Source organism: Herpailurus yagouaroundi, unplaced genomic scaffold (assembly GCF_014898765.1).
Source record: "Herpailurus yagouaroundi ecotype Mexico unplaced genomic scaffold, PumYag 186, whole genome shotgun sequence".
NCBI classification, from domain to species: domain Eukaryota; kingdom Metazoa; phylum Chordata; class Mammalia; order Carnivora; family Felidae; genus Herpailurus; species Herpailurus yagouaroundi.
Genome location: NW_024412417.1, coordinates 37,776,242 through 37,795,393, shown reverse-complemented (window position 1 = coordinate 37,795,393; position 19,152 = coordinate 37,776,242). Strand labels below are relative to the sequence as shown.

The window sequence follows — 19,152 nt, the reverse complement described above, 5'->3', positions numbered from 1 at the left end:
TGTGTGTGTGTGTGTGTGTGTGTGTGTGTGTGTGTGTGTGTGTGTGTAGGACCATATCCTATTCTATTCTAGCATTTATCATGTTGTATTTGTAAAAATTACTGGTTTTCTTATTAATGACCCTTCTAGTCTTTTGGCTCTTACAGAAAAGAACGTGGTTTATCCATCTCTTTATTTTCAGTGCCCTAAAGTTCCATACTTGCACATAGTAGGTGCTCATTGAGTATTTGCTGACCAGATGGATGGATGGTTTGTATTCTGAGTCAGTGAGGGAAAAGATATGTATTTAGAAATCTCAAAAGTAATAATAGGAAACTCAAGCTAGTATAAAGAGTGACTGTATTGTGTTTTGTATGTTACAGCTGGCCAAGAATGTAGGAAACAATAGTTTTAATGATATTATGGAAGCAAATTTACCCAGCCCCTCACCAAAACCCACCCCTTCAAGTGATATGTAAGTACTTCTAATAGACTGAATTCTTTACTATTCTGTAATTGTTCTTCTGCCCTCCCAAGAATCGTCTTAAAGGTTATAGTATTTTTTTCCCCAGAGGAAATCCCATTATGAGGAAAGCTCAGAGCACAGAAAAGTATTGTGGAGTGAGTGCATTTCTGGAGTGCTGGAGTGCACAGATTATGTTCCCTGGCCCCTTCCCCTAGGTAGTTGCAGCCGCTCTGTGGAGAAAGTGTCTTCATGTCAACAGTTCATTCCAAATCATGGCCTGTTGTGAAAACATTAACACGGGGGCGCCTGGGTGGCGCAGTCGGTTAAGCATCCGACTTCAGCCAGGTCACGATCTCGCGGTCCGTGAGTTCGAGCCCCGCGTCAGGCTCTGGGCTGATGGCTCGGAGCCTGGAGCCTGTTTCCGATTCTGTGTCTCCCTCTCTCTCTGCCCCTTCCCCGTTCATGCTCTGTCTCTCTCTGTCCCAAAAATAAATAAACGTTGGGAAAAAAAAAATTTTTTTTTAAAATAAAGGCTCCATTATAAAAAAAAAAAAAAGAAAACATTAACACGTATTTATTTTTGAGAGACAGAGCATGAATAGGGGAGGGGCAGAGAGAGAGAGGGAGACACAGAATCCGAAGCAGGCTCCAGGCTCTGAGCCGTCAGCGCAGATCCTGACCCAGGGCTTGAACTCACAAACTGCAAGATCATGACCTGAGCCAAAGTCGGACACTTAACCAACTGAGCCACCCAGGCTCCCCACGGCCGTCTTATCTTAAAAGGACTTTGACCTGAGGGTAAAGAACACCCATGAAAGTCAGATCTTGGTTACCAAGCAGAATCTACCAAAGTCTGCCGTCAGCCAGCTCGCCCCTCACTGCCGACCAGAATGAAAGGAAGAGGCATCACCTCGCTTTTAAACAGTGATGGCTGTGGCTGTGAGATGGGGCGGTAGCAGGCTCCACACACGGAGAGGCTTTTTGTGAGCAAGAACTCTTAAAAGTCCGGGGAGTTGGAGCTCTCTCAGAAAGAAGAAAGCGTCTTGTAGGTGCTGTGCATTCTTTCATTCAAAGGACGCCAATGAGTTATTCTCCCCGTTTTCAGGTGAAAAAAAAGCAAAGCTCATGAAGATTTAGTAGTCTGCCCCCAGGTCGTGCGACTGATGTGCTATAGAACTAGGATTTGAACCCAAAATCCATCTACTGCTTTTTTTTACTAAGTGGCTCATGTAACTAGGAAAGTCACAGGGTGAGTTCAGGTATGGTTGGTTCCAGGATGTCAAACAGTATCCTCTGGACCCTAGCTGGCTTGCCTGATTCTCCCCTCCCTTACTCTGAGCAGACTTCCATTCGGCCTTTCTGCAAATGGGGCCACTTAGGTCAGATAGCCCTGCAGCTGGGAGGTGGGCTCAGTCCCAGAGCTTGGGACAGACCTTAAAAGTGGAGAAAGGATGAGTCCTCAAGAAGGAAATGCACACGCCCACTCAGACTTCGGGTGTGTTACCCCTGACAGTCTCCTGCTCACAACTGCACCTGCAGGAAAGACAAGCCATCTTTATTGGTCTTTATTCTGGCACTCAGTGCTTGGCCTGGGGGTGACCGTAAGGAGGGCCTTAGTGAGCCTCCATGTTCTTAACTGTTCACATAAAAGGAGTTGTGTCAGAAGAGTATGATTTTTTCATTGAAGCTCTGGAAACTTCACTGGTCTTTTAGAATCATTCTTCTAAAATTTCTGTTTTCTTTGTACAATTAGGTGTATCTGATTTTAAGTAGTAAAGAGCAGATTTCTCTAGCTGTTGTCGAGGTGGAAAAAAATCCACTGTGATCTTCGTGCCCATGAATTTTGTAACTATAGATTGCCTGCACAAACACTAGTAACTATATATCAGTTTCTTCATTCTGTGATGGGATAATGGGATAAGTTGGTCTGAAACCTGGTTGGTTTAAATGCTAAAAAGGAGTATTGGGGAGTATATTTCACTTAAAGAGAACTGTTTTTCAGAAAAATGTAGAGTTTTCTTAGCTCGTAGAAAATAAAAAATGTTTATATGTTGCTTTGCTCTACTTTAGGACTGTACGGAAAGAATATATCACTGCAAAGTATGTAGATCATAGGTTTTCAAGGAAGGCCTGTTCGTCTTCATCAGCTAAACTGAATGAATTGCTCGAGGCCATCAAATCTCGGGATTTACTTGCACTAATTCAAGTCTATGCAGAGGGAGTAGAGCTAATGGAACCACTGCTGGAACACGGACAGGTAAGGCTCCACTAAAATCGTAAGATGAAAGGGAAGGTAGAAAATGACTTTAAAAGCTAACTCCTGGGGCGCCTGGGTGGCGCAGTCGGTTAAGCGTCCGACTTTAGCCAGGTCACGATCTCGCGGTCCGGGAGTTCGAGCCCCGCGTCAGGCTCTGGGCTGATGGCTCAGAGCCTGGAGCTTGTTTCCGATTCTGTGTCTCCCTCTCTCTCTGCCCCTCCCCCGTTCATGCTCTGTCTCTCTCTGTCCCCAAAATAAATAAACGTTGAAAAAAAAAAATTTTTAAAAGCTAACTCCTTTTATTAGAACCCTGCAGAGTGAGATTCTGATACATCGAGTGACCATGTCTAAGTCAGGACAATTTGAGAGTGGAAGGGCGCTATTAATAATTACTTCAGGGTGACTGATGTGAACAAAGCTGCTGTAGGCAAAGTAGGACATGCGATCACCTTACTTATGCTCATCGTGTCCTTTTCAGGAGCTTGGGGAGACAGCCCTACATCTTGCAGTCCGAACTGCAGACCAGACCTCTCTCCATTTGGTTGACTTCCTTGTGCAAAACTGGTATGCTTTTTGTTTTCTCTGAATATGCCTTATCGTTCACACCAACCAGTCTTCTCAGTGGCCCAGATCAGATATGGACAAGCATTCAGTAAAGGCTTTACAGGCCATGAGGTCTCTGTCGCAGCTATTCAACTCTACCTAGTGTGAGAACAGTCATAGAGTATATGTAAATGAGTGAGCATGGCCATGTCCCAATAAAGCTTTATCTATAAAAACAAATGGAGGGCCAGATATGGCCAACAGTAGGCTATAGTTTGCCAATCCTCAGCCTAGAAAGATGTAAAATCCTGTCTCTGTCCAAAACCTGCTGCATTAGGAAAGGTTGAAAGAGGGAAGACTTAACAACACAGGTCAACAGGATCTGTGAGTTTTCGTTGTTCATAAGTTCATTAAAAAACTACAGTGTGGGGGGCACCTGTTTGGCTGAATTGGTTAAGTGTCCAACTCTTCATCTCAGCTCAGGTCATGATCTCACTGTTCATGGGACCAAGCCCCATGTTGGGCCCTGCGTTGACAGCACGGGGCCTGCTTAGAATTCTCTCTCTACTTCTGCCCTTCTTCCATTCATTCGCGCGCGCTCTCTCTCTCTCTCTCAATAAATAAACATTTTTTAAAAAGTGCTACAGGGGCGCCTGGGTGGCTCAGTCAGTTGAGCATCCAACTTCAGCTCAGGTTATGATCTCACAGTTCGTGGGTTTGAGCCCCATGTTGAGCTCTGTGCAGACAGCTTGCTCAGAGCCCGGAGCCTGCTTTGGATTCTGTGTCTCCTTCTCTCTCTGCCCCTCCCCAACTCACGCACCGTCTCACTCTGTCTCTCAAAAATAAATAAATGTAAAAAAAAAAAAATTTTTTTTTTTAAATGCTACCACGTGTGTATCTGACTCAATAGCTAATTCACATTTGGGACATGCTCATGGGAGTGTAATATTGAACACAGGCAGTTTGGACTTGCTGTATTCTTTAGTGGGTGGTTCTGTAAGCCACGGGATACAAGGAGGAACTGAGTTCGTCCAGAGGCGAGTGGTCAAAATAGCGAGGGGATTTGAACTCACATATGAAGAATGGTGCCTGGACACGAGCCCCGTTGTGTATGTAAATGCCCACACCTCTTCCTCAAATGTAGGATGGTGTAGTCTTTTAAGAGCCTTGGCTCTGGGACAGACGGCCTTTTTTCAGATCCCTGCTTGTCACCCCTGTGCCTCGACAGTCTTGAGAGCAAGCTCTTCATCCTGTCTGTGCCCCAGCGTTTTCATCTGTGAAACCACGGTGGTGATGGCCTGCCCCGCTGGGTGGTGGTGGAGAGTTAGTGAAGGAAGGTGCGGAAAAGCTGGGAGGCAGCACCTGTCCCACAGGAGGCACTGAAGACACGCTGGCTGTTCCTGTCATGTGGCTTAGACATGTGGGCGTGATGGTAGCGACATCGTGGTGTTTCCTGGGCTTACGAGTAGGTCTCCAACTTGACTCGGCTGTTAGCACCGAGAGAAGTGGTTAATCTGTGGCTTCAAATGCTATTATTTATGTCGCATTTAAATTATATTTGAAATTAGACTCTTTCCCGATAATACTTCATTTTTCAGTGGGAACCTGGATAAGCAGACAGCCCTGGGCAACACGGCTCTACACTACTGCAGTATGTATGGTAAACCCGAGTGTTTGAAGCTTCTTCTGAGGAGCAAGCCCACCGTGAGTGTCGGTAAGAGTGTGACCAAGCATCTCCGTAACCAGTCCCAGCGTCCGGCCAGCTAAACCGAGACTCGCGTGTTACCTTGTAATTTGATTATTGTCCGTGGCCTCTTCAAGATACACCTTAGGTAATTATGCACGTGCCTTTGCCCCCCGTTTCAGTGAACCAGGCTGGAGAGACTGCCCTGGACATAGCAAAGAGGTTGAAAGCCACCCAGTGTGAAGATCTGGTAAGCCGAACGGAGCTGGGGGCGGGGGGCTGGGGGGGGGGGGGGGGGGGGGGCCCGGCGCGGGGGGGTGTGGCGTCCATCAGACAGCAGCCGCCTGGAAGTGTCATTCTCAGAGCCTGGGGACGAAATAGATCGTCTTTGTGAACATTGGCTGAAGACATTCAGATGAGCACTATGGCTACATTTGAAAAAGTGGTCAAATGATAAATTTGTCACCCCCATCTGTCTTTTCAGTGCAGTTAGGGACACAGGAGCTAAAAGGCATTTGAGAGGTATTGTTACCAGACAGGCTTATGGCTTGAGGTCCCGCTTTTTATATGCCAGACCGCTAGGTGTTGTCCGCAGCTCAGTAGTAAAGAATTCCTCAGCAGCCAAAGAATTCCAAAAATTGGGCAAGTAAAGTTCAGCGTATAATGGTTTTCAAAAGGTGAAATGCATGGCTTGCCCCACCGGCCCCACCCTCTCTGATCCCGGTGGTTTTTGCTCCTCCCCCTGGGCCTTAACGTAGGGTGATTCTCTCGCCCACGGGGAAGGACGACACGGGAAGGGTAAGTTCCATCCCCGTGCTTTCTGCCAAGTGTGGACTCCAGGCCAGTCGCTCTGTGTTTGTATTCTCGTGAGAAACCTTGGAGAAGGCTATAGCTCTCCCTGCCCCCATTTTACGGATAAGAAAAGTGGGCCACGATTGAACCAGGATGTCTGACATGAAAGGCCTGCCTCACACTTCACTAACTCTGATGTTGCCTTCCAGCCAGGAATTTGCACTCGTGAGGCTCATTATAATATTTGAGAAAGCTTTTAATTTCAGAGAGAAGTTCCGTTATCAAAATAAGAAAGGCTCTGCCTATAATCCTTGGCAACTCCTCTTAGGCCGTCCCGCAGTAGCCCGGCCTGTAAAGTCAGAGTTTTGCCCCTTTAAGCAGCGACTGGTGATTAATTTGAAGACAGGAATAAGGTGGGATTTGCTCCGTGGTCACGTCACAACGGGATGTTTAACCTTTACGTTCCCGTGGTTACACCTGCTGTTACTTTCAGCTGTCCCAGGCTAAATCTGGGAAGTTCAACCCACACGTCCACGTGGAATATGAGTGGAACCTGCGTCAGGAGGAGATGGATGAGAGTGACGACGACCTGGATGACAAAGTGAGTGCCAACAGTGCCACCCGGATCCCTGCTGCCGCTCCCAGGTTTTCTGCACCACACGGGCGAGACCCCTTCCCGAGACTGTCTGGTCTTGTGACCTGAGGCCAGCGTCTTGGCTTACTCTCCGATCCTCGCTGGGTGCCACAACTGTGTCAGTCAGGACTCCTCAAAAACCAGGCCCAGTAGGATGTGGTTGAAGGGAGAGGGAGAGAGAATGGAATTTATTTTTAGGAATTGACTCACATGATTGTGGGAGCCGGCTAGTTCACAATGTACAGGGCAGGCGGGCAGGCCGGAGATCCCAGCAGGATTCGATGGTGTGGTCTTAAGTGCAGACGTCCCCATCTCTTCCCAAAAGCCCTTCAACTTACTGGATGAGGCCCACCACATTATGGAGGGTAGTCCCTTTTACTCAAACTGTAATTCAAATGTTAATCTCATCTAAAGAAAATCCCTTCGCTGCAGCATCTAGACTGGTGTTCAACCAGACACCTGGGTACCATAGCCCAGCCGAGTGGACACATAAAATTAGCCATCAAAACAGCTAATTAGTACATAAAAAGGTGTTACGTATTGAGGACTTAAGTATGAACTAAGCCGTGGGACCACGTTGCCTGTGCTACTTCACGTCGTTGTTAGCAAAAGCCCACTACAGCATTGTTATGGCCCCCATTCTACAGAAGGGAGAACTGACCCGGAGATTTTGCCGCCTAAGGTCTCAAAGCTTGTACATACCATCTCGGGACTACACCCGGTTCTGACTCTCAGAGATCCTAGCTGCCTCTGAAGGTTCGTTCATGCAGTTTTCATCAGCTCTGCATTGAGCGTTTCCTCTTTCCTGGGCAGCATTTAAGGAGTGGTCACACAAAGATGTCCTAAAGACATTCTTCACTTTGAGGAGAGATAAATTGTAACGGATGACCGTTACAATGAGAGCTTGGGGAAAATCCCTGAGATGTGTTCAGAGGACGTAGCAACCGCCTCAGCTTGGCAAGCGGTGAAGACCCTACCAAGGAAGAAGCACTGGAGACGGGTTTCTGAGAGTAGGGAGGAGCTTGCCAAGCAAAGAAGTGGGGAGGAACACATCTTTCCAGGGAGGGAGAGCAGCACGTGCAAAGGCCAAGGGGTCCTGGTAGAGCTGGAAGTCTGGGGAAGGGTCGGAAGCCCAGTGTGTAAGGCGCCTTGGAGTAGGTTTGGGGGGAGAGGGGTCTGGTGGCCCAGGTCAGGAAGCACATTACGGGCCACATTTGGCCTTTGGGCCTTATCCACAGAGATTACCTGTCAGAGGAGCCAGCTTCCCCACCGGCCCTGGCTGCCGTGCGGGAAACAGGCTGGAGCTGAGAGCAGCTGCAACACGGACCTGAGGGCTCTTCAGGAGGCCTGTGTCCTTGGGGGCTGGTGGGCGCCTGCACCTGGCGTAGGGCACTTCTGAGCTCTCCACACGGGTCCTGGTGGCTCTGGGTAACCTTGAGGCTTCTGCCTTGGGAAGTTACATGGATGCCACTGCTGTCACCAGGAGTGCAAACACAGGGGACACCCTTATAGGCAACTGAAGACAGTTTTGAATTGGAGAGGCCGGGCTTGGACCCACAGGTGTGAATCGTCAGTATCAGGCGTCACTCCGGGCCACGGCGTGGAGGCTGCTTTCTAAGGGGACGTAAAATGAACAGGGAGGCAAGCACGGAGGACTTCGACTTGAGAGGGTTGGCGGGGAAGGAACACGGTGTAGAGACAACACTCAGGTGGGAAGCAGTGCCGTGCTGGCAAAAGTAACCTGCACAGGCAGGCATCTGGTCATTAAAGGTTGCGTCCGACTGTGACCTTAGGCTTCTGAACGCTTGCGGTCGCTAACCAGTGCCTCCCTGATGTGACCCTGCTGATGGTGAGCAGGGAATCAGGGGTGCGAGGTCTGCATCCTTCTGTTGTTGCTGGGTGGCGGCTGACCTCGGAGCACACAGAGAGGCACAGGAACCTGTGCACCTGTGCACCAGGCACAGCGGAGCCTGGAGTGTCGTGCTCGGTGAGTCCTTGCCCACTGCGCTGTTCTGTCCTCCGCAGCCGAGCCCCATCAAGAAAGAGCGCTCGCCAAGGCCTCAGAGCTTCTGCCACTCCTCCAGCATCTCCCCCCAGGACAAGCTGTCACTGCCAGGGTTCAGCACCCCAAGGGACAAGCAGCGGCTGTCCTACAGCGCCTTCACCAACCAGATCTTCACCTCCGCAAGCACAGACTCGCCCACGTCACCAACCACAGAGGCACCCCCGCTGCCTCCGCGAAACGCCGGGAAAGGTACGGACTTTGAGAAGGGCTTTGTGACTCCATCCTCAAAGCTAGTGCAGCCTCGAGGTAAAAATCGCAGGGTGCATCTGTGTGGCAGAGTATGGAACGTGACGTCAAGGACAGCTCGAAATAGGGACCTTGCCATTTGCTACAAGCACCAACAGTAAAATAGTGTTGTGGGCATGCCTCATGTGTTGTGCTGTACTCGTCTCACAACAGTCCTGTGGGGTATGTGCTCTTGTGCCCGTTTTATAGATGAGGAAACTGAGGCTTGCAGAGGGAGAGTGGCTTGCCCAAGGTCACACAGCCGGTAAGTAGTAGAGTGGGGATTCAGTCCAAGGCCCACCTGGCACCAAAACCTGGGCCCTTTCCTGTCTGCTGTGGGGTGGGATTGCAGTTCTTCTCTGAACAGTTACTTTTCTCCGCACTAAGATGTCTCTCTTCTGAAGATGTTGGTAGTTACGAAGCCCATCTCGTTCTGTGCTCACAAAAATGAGGTGGGTGCTACGGTTGCTGGCATCCGGCAGACAAGGGGACTGTGGTGCAGAGATGTGGGGTAATGGGCCTCCCGTTCTCAGATATCTGTGATTCTTGCCCGGGTCGTATATGACCTGAGCCCACACTCCTATGATTTCTGATGAGGATTGTTTTTCCACGAGACCCTACCTGGGACGAATCTTACCCAGAAGAGGGTTGCTGCGTAGAGAGCGTTGTCAGATGTCTCCACCAGGCTATCACCGAGGGCTAAGGGTCCACTGCCCTGTTCCGTAGCAACAAAGCACATGTCCTGTATGTTGAATCCACAGAGAGTGCTCTGCTCTGAATGTCCGTGCGTTCCCACCTGTGCGAGGACACACTGAGACACAGAAATGGCAACATTAAAGGGTCACCCCAGCCGGGGACAAATTGAGCGCTATAGTATAGCTTTGGGTTTGGTCTCAGCCAGTAAATCCAAGTGCACGATTCTCCCTGTGTGCTCAGCTCATGCTAACACAGGTTCCAAAGGGCCTCTCCGTACACAATGCCATGCCTCTTTGAATCACACTGGGGCTATTTTCTGAGAAATGTGAGCTTTATTCAGAACAGCATTTTTTCAGAGCTCATTCTCCATTGAAATAGTGTTATAAATGGGAGCTGTGTTCTTAGACCCCAAATGGCCTCATAGATCATAAAGTAATGGAGAAAAGTTAAAATAAGGTTTTGGCATGAACAGGACCCATCAAAGATAACTAGTGATCATAACGTAAGAGTAACAGCATGCATGAGCCAGTGGTTTAACCCGCCAGTGTTTCTTTTACCATTCCATACGTTGTACTAGAAGGTATATAAATAAGGCATCGGAATCCATATTGAAACACTGACATCTCAAGTTGCAGATCTGTTCTGCACTGTGAGAGTACTATGTTGCTGCCCACCTCTGGGTAATGAGATTTCCCCATCAGAGTAGCAATCTCCTAAGATTTCTGTACCCAAAGAAGACCACGAAAAACCTCCAGACCATTCTAAAATAATCAAAGAAATTACTCTGAACGTGTTCATATCCCTGATTGTGGTTACCCATGTGGTAGTGTTGACCTATCTAGATAGATAGGACGGGCCCGCACCTGTCAAGGGAACCTCCAAGTAATGGAGAATCTTGAAAAAAGTCTAAAGGAGAGGACACCAGAGTCCTGGGGGCCAAGAGACCACCTCACCTCCCATCACCCCTTCCTGTGATCTCATCTCAAGGGGACACAGAAACCCACAAAATAACACTATCTGACTTGACGCCAAGCATCTGTCTCCTGCCTGGAATAAATTCTATCTAGCTCTTTACCAAAGGCCCGGAAGACAAAGACCAAATGTGTTAAGTGATCCAGCTGGTAAAACAAGGGCTCGGAGACTTGGCCGTAGCCACCATGGTCAGCTCCGGACCGGCTACACTTCCCTCACGGCCCCGCCCCAGAACTCCCAACACTGAGAGCAGAAATCCCTCTCTGCTGGAACCTGAGTGTTCCTCCAGGCTGCTCATTGTGGGACGTTGGATGCAGAGAGAGCCAGGCAGCAGGGGCTCCCCTGGACTTTACGCAGGGGAGCTGTGCCCCGCAGCCAGCCTGGCTCATGGGCCCCCACATTTGGAAAAGTGACCATGTTTAGAATGGAGATCTTAGAAGACATTGTTGAAGGTCAGCTGACGCTCTGTGCAGAGAGAATTCTCCTCTGTTTTATGGCCCTTACAATTTTTTTTTTTTTTTCAGTTCATTCTGTTGAACTGGTAGAACCATTTGCATGAAAACAAGGATGTCTTGAATCTGTCGTTTGGTTGCTCATTTTCCACGGAAGTGATGTCGATGTCTCTGCTTGTGGCAGCGGCCATTTCCACACCGTGAATTTAGGGCTCTGGTGGATGGAGGCTTCCGGTGAGGCCTAGTGGACACTCATGATCCTGTCCCCGCTAATAAGAGGAGTACAGAGGGGAAGAGGAGAGAGAGTTATTCTGAGTCCGCGCAGGAATATTTTCCAGAATCTGCAGCTGCCTCATCAGAACGCGAGGCAGTGTGACCTCAGTTGCCGTCCAGCAAAGTCTCCTTGTGCTCGAGCAGGGCTGCAGTTGGAGTGGGAAGGCTCAGCAGTTCAGAACCCCAAAGTCGCCACTCTTAAGCCTTAGACAGACACATTTTGCTGCCTAACCTCTTCAGACCTGTGAAGCCCAGCAAGTTTAAGTCAAAGCTGCAAAAATTGAGTTATGCAGAAGGCACTCCCTCGTGATCCACACCTGCCCCCCACTTTACGGTTAGGTCTATTAAGACTGGAAATTCTTCCAGCTTGCCAAAGTTAGGTCTTTCATCTTTCAGCTGAAATTAATGTCCTAGAACCTGGATTTCTGAGAGCCAGAGGGAGCTGAAAGGTGATCGCAGTCCTCAGCCCATCGTACGGCTGAGTAAACTGAGCCCTGGGAAGGGTGAGGAGCTGATCTGAGATCCACACAGTGGCTGTTAGAGGATAGAAAGTAAAAAATGGGCCTTAAGCCTCATCAAACCAGACCTTCTAGTGTCTTCTTTTCCACACTGAGGCAGGCCGCCAGTCACTGCCTTGCGTTTCTCGCGGACTTGCCCTGAGAGTCCAGTGAGACAGTGTGTAGGGAAAGCATTTGGCAAAAGGCAAAGCTGTGAAGTCCCATGAGAGGCGCCCCTGGGACTGTCCGGCCGTGACCACAGACCTCTCTCGGGCACAGAGGACGTGGTGAGCAGCATGGTGCCGTGCTTGTGCTTGCTTGCTTGGTTGGTTGGTTGGTTGGTTGGTTGGTTGGTTGGTTGGATTTAACTCTGTTTCCAAGTGGTTTTAAGCTGTAGAACCGTGGTTTTCTTGCATCGTACAGTTCCACATCTTTTACGTAACAGGGACACAAACTGGAGCTGACGGGAGGCGTTATGCAGGCTAATGAGAGGTATGGGAAGCATCTAGCCAAGCGCCTGGCACAGAGTGAGTGCCCTGCGAGGACACTGCTGCTCACACCACAGCCACCCCAGCTCCTCGGCTCTAAAAAGACTCCTCTGGGGAGAAGGAAGCCAGGGTGACGTCACCCAAGTCCCATAAGTGAGCAGGTGTTCTGACACGAACCTGGTACAGTGCAGGTGCCTTGTGCTCAAGGAGAGGCTTTGTCAAGTAAATGATCAGTGAATGCTAAATCTGACCTCAGGAAGCTTGTTTGAATTACTTAAAAGAACTAACTTTCCAAAGTTTGAGAAACACGTACCGCTGATGTTAATCACGGCTCTCTCCAGTCTGCTCGCGGATTCGGGACCCTAGAACCCAGCATTCCGTAGCCCCTGTGAATGTCGGGTGAACACCTGTACGACTTCGTGCCATTGCACTGACGCAAGGACCCAGCAGGCAGCCAGCACAACACGGAGCATGGGGCTGGCAGGCCGAGGGTCCCAGTGGGCACTCGCTCCTGGGTGCTCACGTCAGAGTGGCGGGCCAGGTGCCCCCTCTGCTGTCAGCTCAGGTGAGGACAGTCAGCACCCTCGCGAATCCCAGAGCAGAGCTCGAGAGTCACGCACTGTCTAAGGCACATCAGCCTGTAGAGCCGCACTGCGGGGTCCTGAGCAGCCGTGAGCCCCTGGGGGGCAAACCTCACTTCCTCCTCCTCCAAGAAGCCTCTTTCCCTTGGCCCACCCAAGAGACGGGGCCCCTTCTCCGAACGTGTAATCCGCTCCCAGCCCTGGGCTCTTTTTAATATTTAGCTGATCTTGCTGGGCTCCAGATTCTTCACGTGAGAAACAGGATTGGGTGCCTGCCTTGTTGGCTCACTGCTTGGAGACATGAAATAACGTTCATAATGACGAGCGCATAGCAGGTGCCCGTCGGACCGGGATGCTTTTGATCGTCCTACATGCGTTCGGTTCAACACATGTTCTGGGCCCTGGGAATTCAGCAAAGAAGGGAGAGAAGGCCGCGAGATGTGGCCTGTGCCACGTTGGAGGAGGAGGGCCAGGGAAGTCTTCGGTCGCTGTGCTGCAACACAGGGGCTGCGAGTGAGCTGTCCTTGCCCCTGGCACAGAGCAGGTGTGCTGAGTCAGTACTTTTGAGCGAATAAACAGCAGGATCAGCGAAAAGCTGTCCCAGAAATGGGTGGCCAGAGTCAGGAGGGGACAGGCCACTAACATGACACCAGATATCTTGGGTGTGTGTGGTTGACTTGCTGAAAGTCTACAGAACGCATGTGGCATTAGGCCCCAACATGGTGTGTGAGCGTCTTAGACCACATTCCTGCGACTTTTCATTTGAGGTCTGGAGCAATAATCACGGCAGAGAGGAGGCGTCCTCAGGACGTGAAGGTGGCCTGTTGTCAGCAAAGTGCATTGCAGGGTGACTCCAGCTTGCCTAGGAATTATTTTCCTAGTAGCAGCATTATTCATATATTGATGACTTTACAGTTTCCTCAGTGTGTGTGTGTTTTTTTTTTAATCTAATGGGAAGATAACCATTTGAGTGGCTCCATATTGAACCTTTCCACGGGCTGTCATCCTTCATCCATGTTGGATTTTTTTAATTTTTTGACCTGTTTTATCAGTCTCCCCTGATCCTTTTGAAAGCGTGGCACATCTATCTGTCCCCTGCCACTGGCCACGTTGCAGGCCACGAGCGTGTCCGGGATTTTTTGCCCTCAGCAGTGGCCACTGGCACAGGCTCACTGACTAAAGTCACCTGACCGCCAGGTGTGGAAAGGGAAGCAGAGGGAATCTTTGTTGTGCTTCTTACGTAAGGAGATGTATGAGTAATTGTTAAAGAACCACCCTCAGGCCCTTGAATCCAGGTACTATCCTGTTTTTATTGGTGTTCTGGAAGGAGATTGAAGGATGGAGAATAGCTAATGCCGTGTTGTATGTAGCGCAGTATCATGGCTGACTTGTACTGCTGTGCCGGGGTCCCGCCCAGCCCTGTCGCTGACTGCGCGGCCTCCCCGCATACTCCCCTGCACCTTGCCGTGCCTCTGTTTCCCCATTTGAGTGTGAGGATAATAGTGCCCTCCTTATGCACACAGGGTCCTTCTTGATATAAATACATGTGTCTCCATCTTTTTTTTTTTTTTAAGATTTTATTCATTTTTAAGTAGTGATACCCAACGTGGAACTCGAACTCACAGCCCCAAGATTAAGAGTCACATGCTCCGCCAACTGAGCCAGCCAGGCACCCCTGTCTACTTTTGAAAGTAGCAACTGTTAACTTTTCAGCTCTATACCGTGAAAAGCATTTGTCTTGTCCAGAGTTGTGTAGATAGAATTTCTGCTGTTAGCACTTACTGTGTCTGGCATGGCATGTTTAGAATATGTACCTTATACTTCTGTAGACAGTGTTCTCAGAAGTTGTCAAGACAATTTTTAAAGCTGTCTTCTGGGTCTTGTTTTCTTACTTGAAATTTCAAGGCTGTGCTTGCATTTGGCCTTCCAGCATGGCAGACCTCTATATGTCTTGTTTTACTAAAAACCAAATGTCTATGTAGGACAATGAAAAAGCATCCTCCTAATTTGTGCCATGAATTATTTTCATACAGTTGTATTGACTGTTCAGAATGGGCCAGGCACTGAGAGACATGAAGACAGCATGAATCTTGCCCTGAGGGACCTTCCAGCCTGAGAAAGAAGAGAAAATCGAGCTGTAATGAAGCGTAGATATTAAGTGCCATTTAGCTTTGTGGAAGGTCACAGGTAGAAGCAGTTGCCCCAGGGCAAAGGGGAGGGGTTAGAGAAGGCTCTGGATGAGGTTCCATTTGAGCAGACCCTTCACAGATGGGATGCAGAGGTGAGGAGGGAACACAGTCAGCCCAAGGTTCTGGCCAGGGAAGACATGGGGTCGTTCACAGGAGGAGAGCAGGGTACCATCAAGGATGAGCGCCCGGCCTCCAATCACATACAGCCAGATTCGTGTGCTGTGCCTGGCCAGTTTCCTAACTCTCTGAGCCTTGGGTCTCTGCCACTTTTTTTTTTTAATGTTTATTTTTGAGAGAGAGCAGAGGAGGGGCAGAGAGTAGGAGACCCAAGCCAAAGCAGACTCCAGGCTCCATGCTGACAGCAGAGAGCCTGAACCGTGAGATCATGACCTGAGCCGAAGTCAGGCGCTTAACCGACTGAGCGACCCAGGTGCCCCTGGTCTCTGCCACTTTATAAGGCGAGTTCTAGATAATGTGTATAAATCTCTCCTGAGTGTTAGGTCAGACACACAACACTCAGGAAATGGTAGCTCTAGACAATTTAGGAAATGTAGAAGGAGGTTTGAAAAGCATGCCAACGGTGAATTTAGGAATGGGTTTTTTTTTTAAGAAACACATTTTTTTTATTTATTTATTTTTAAAAAAAATTTTTTTTTCAACGTTTATTTATTTTTGGGACAGAGAGAGACAGAGCATGAACGGGGGAGGGGCAGAGAGAGAGGGAGACACAGAATCGGAAACAGGCTCCAGGCTCTGAGCCATCAGCCCAGAGCCTGACGCGGGGCTCGAACTCACGGACCGCGAGATCGTGACCTGGCTGAAGTCGGACGCTTAACCGACTGCGCCACCCAGGCGCCCCTAAGAAACACATTTTAAGTGTACATGAATGGCTTTTCAGAGGCTAAGTGGATTCATTTCCTTGTTGTTGAAGATAAGAGTCCTGTCTGGTGAGGTTTCATTTAAACCGTCTCTGTAGTCCGTGGATGTACTATTTTCCCGTTAGAGGGCTTTGGCGAACAGAGGAAATACCAGTTCGTGGGCAGGTCTCAGGAAATAGCTGCAGGCTTTTGGGAGTGTGAGTGGTTGGACTCTCGACCTAGAACAAGGGCTTTGCAAACTGCCCAGAGTGAGCATAGCGGCTTCGAGATGGATAGGGACCTCACGTGCGAGCTTCCTGAGCTCTGGCCGTGTGCCGGCCACACGTCCGAGGTACAGACCCCATTTAGTGCCTCCCCGAACTGATGACATTGAGGTACTCATGACAGCGCAGCCCCCAGGAGTCCAGCAGGCGCCACTGGAGCTGAAGGCACAGCACAGCGTCCGAGCAGAGAGGCCCAGAGGGCTCGTGGCTTGTGGAGCAGGGCCCCCGCCGTGCAAACTCTCAGAAAGAGCTGAGTGAGTTGTCTCCTCTGAGAAAGACCTTCCAATAACTTCACTAACCTCACAGTTATTTACAGCAGTTTTGGAAGCTTTTTAGAGCCGTATTTTGAAGAAAAAAGAAACGATAATTTGACATGATAGCCGAGACTAGTGGCAAATGACGACTGGGGTGTTTTCTCCTTCCTTCCCCAGGCCCTGACAAGCTGTCCATGTCACCTCCAAGCGTCCCCCACACCTGTTAATCTTGCCTCTCAGCCTTTTTTGTGTTTGTTCGATGCTGTGTTTATTCTTTCTATTTTGTTTTCTTTTAGCTCTCTTTATCCTGCCAGAATTGCTTCCTTCCTAAACCAGGACTCAGATTATTTTGCATAAAACATCCCCTTTAGCATTTAGAGACTAGTTGCTAATTTTAAAAGTCTTCTGAGCTTTTTAAATCTTAAAAGGATGAAAAAAAAAGTTTAAGTCTGTTTTTCTGGGGCCTCTGTTCTGTCAGCGCAGAGCCTGACACGGGGCTCAAACCCAAGAACTGTGAGATCATGACCTGAGCCGAAATCAAGTGTCGGATGCTCAACCAACTGAGCCACCCAGGTGCCCCTTCAGCCTTTTTTGAACCCGTGCCCTACCAGCCAAGCAGATTTTATGACACCTCCCCCCTTTTCTGTAGCTTCTATTACAAAACAACAGGTGTATCTGCGTGTGTGTTTTCTGGCCATGAAATTAGATTACTGTATTGAATATTTCTTTTCAAACTTAACATGTCCCTGCTGTTTCCCCCTATTTCTAGTGTTTGGTTGGTCACTCCAAGTGAAACCCTTCTGTCTTTCTTAAGAATCACCAGCCTCGGGGCGCCTGAGTGGCTCAGTCAGTTTAGCGGCCGACTTCGGCTCAGGCCATGATCTCATGGTTCATGAGTTTGGGCCACGCATCGGGCTCTGTGCTGACAGCTCGGAGCCTGCAGCCTGCTTTGGATTCTGTGTCTCCCTTCCTCTCTGCCCCTCCCCCGCTTACGCTCTGTCTCTCTTTCAAAAAAATAAACATTAAAAAAAATTTTTTTTTAAATCGCCAGCCTTAAAAAGATAGAAGTAGCAGTTCATTCGTCCATGTATCCAATACTATATTAACTAAATTCAGCTTACTGTACACCAGGCCAGAAAAAAAGCCTGGCCCGGATAGAATTACAGTCTGGTGGGGGAGACAGGCACTAGACAAATAAACAAAAGATAAGTGATTACAGTTGAAAGAAAGTAAGACAGAAGTATGTAATCCTGTGTGGAACACTAATCCCTTCATCTCTGAAATGCTGGCTCAGGAGGCTGGATTTTGCTTGGTTTGTGGTTACAGGACGACTCTGTGGTCTGATGCCTCCTGAAATCAGGTACACCCACAACTTTGCGGAGACAGAGCCCCATTAGTGCCTTGTCTTTGGCAATTTTTGTTTCTCAGACAGGGTTTGGAGCTGATGGAATGACTTTTAGCTGCACTGCAGCAGAAAATCCCTAGGTGGCGATAAAGAGAAAAGTACTAGAGAGAATTTCCTCATTGTCTATTCTCTATTCTCCATTTATTTCCAAGAGGAAAGTTCACTTCCTAATACGGAGCCCTTGCTGTTGTTACCAGTGTTGTTTTCCTCCCGTGAGCAGCGCACGAAGCGCAGTCCTGGCTTTCGGGAACAGCGGCGTGAGGCGGGCGAGCACTGCACCAGGCCCAGAGACCTGCACTCCACAGCCTCACACCTCATGGTGCTAGAACCTTCCACACGCCACACTCCTGCTTTCCTGACTGCGGAGTGGGGGCAACAATGAAAAATCAACGGCAAGAGCAAATACGAACACATTTTGAGAAGTTACAAATCTTTACACAAATGGAAGGCTGTAGTAACAGTCACTTTTTGCTGACAAAATAGTTCCCACAACTCCAGTGACCAGTGCCATACTCGGGTGCTAATTTGGAGGAACAGCAGGGCTTCTGTCACATATCACATCAGCAGGACAGAGAGGCTAAATTGTATAGCGTGGGCCATTTTATCCTAAAGCAGATTTTTTAAAAAAATTTTTTTAAAGTTTATTTTTGATAGAGCGAGAGAGAGAGAGAGAGAGAACGAGCAGGGAAGGGGCAGAGAGAGAGGGAGACACAGAATCCCAAGCAGGCTCCACGCTGTCAGCATGGAGCCCGATGCAGGGCTCAAACTCCCGAACCTCGAGATCCTGACCTGAACCAAAACCAAGAGTTGGACGCTTAACCGACTGAGCCCCAAGCAGATGATCATTTTACTGGGATTGCCAGTACTGACTTCCAAGGCGAGACTGTCTTTGAGAGTCACTGGTGCAAGTCATTGCTGGTACTGACCAGGAATCGACATCGGGAACTAGCGAGGCTTATTTTACCAAAGAAGGAAGCCAGAAGTAGTTGAGCTTTTCTTTTCATACACAGAATGTAAAAAAAAAAAAAAAAAAAAAAAAAAAAATACACAGAATGTAAAAAGCTCTTTTGGAGCCTTTCTGGATCACCAGGTATCTACTGTCCTCGTTAAAAATTTGGTATGGCAGTCGTTCTTAGCTTTCTTTGATGTCTTTCCTTTGTTTTTTTTTTTTTTTGTTTTTGTTTTTAATGCTTGCAGAAATAGTTGTCCGTGAACACAGTTAAACCATAAACCTGGTAATTCTCCGTAAAGAGATGTTTGTCAGAGTGTGCAACACACAGTGCCTGGCATGCACCAGCCACTTCAGTGCGAAGAAACAAAAAATACCGTAATACTAATCCCATAACATCTCTCAAAAACAACTCCAGTTTCTCCTTGAAATGTTAGTCCATAAAGTCAAGTTTTACCGTAGTGGTTGTGTGTGTGTGTGTGTGTGTGTGTGTGTGTGTGTGTGTGTATGTAATATTAATATTTTTAGTGCCATCCTGTCTTCATCTCTGGAGAAAGTTGAGTCTTTTTTTTAAATCTATAGAAACCAGTGTCTAATTTATATAACTTTT

General features: G+C 48.6%; 1 protein-coding gene across 6 annotated transcripts in view; it reads left to right on the top strand.

Annotated features, from left to right (window-relative positions):
- ASAP1 (ArfGAP with SH3 domain, ankyrin repeat and PH domain 1) overlaps positions 1 to 19,152 on the top strand; it is a 314,485-nt gene that overhangs the window by 270,958 nt on the left and 24,375 nt on the right. For all 6 annotated transcript variants that reach the window (XM_040494438.1, XM_040494435.1, XM_040494437.1 and 3 more), the window contains 7 exons: positions 363 to 454; positions 2,516 to 2,702; positions 3,181 to 3,266; positions 4,844 to 4,959; positions 5,112 to 5,179; positions 6,215 to 6,322; positions 8,381 to 8,609. In XM_040494438.1, coding sequence (XP_040350372.1) covers positions 363 to 454; positions 2,516 to 2,702; positions 3,181 to 3,266; positions 4,844 to 4,959; positions 5,112 to 5,179; positions 6,215 to 6,322; positions 8,381 to 8,609 — 886 coding nt within the window. The remainder of the gene's footprint in view (positions 1 to 362; positions 455 to 2,515; positions 2,703 to 3,180; positions 3,267 to 4,843; positions 4,960 to 5,111; positions 5,180 to 6,214; positions 6,323 to 8,380; positions 8,610 to 19,152) is intronic.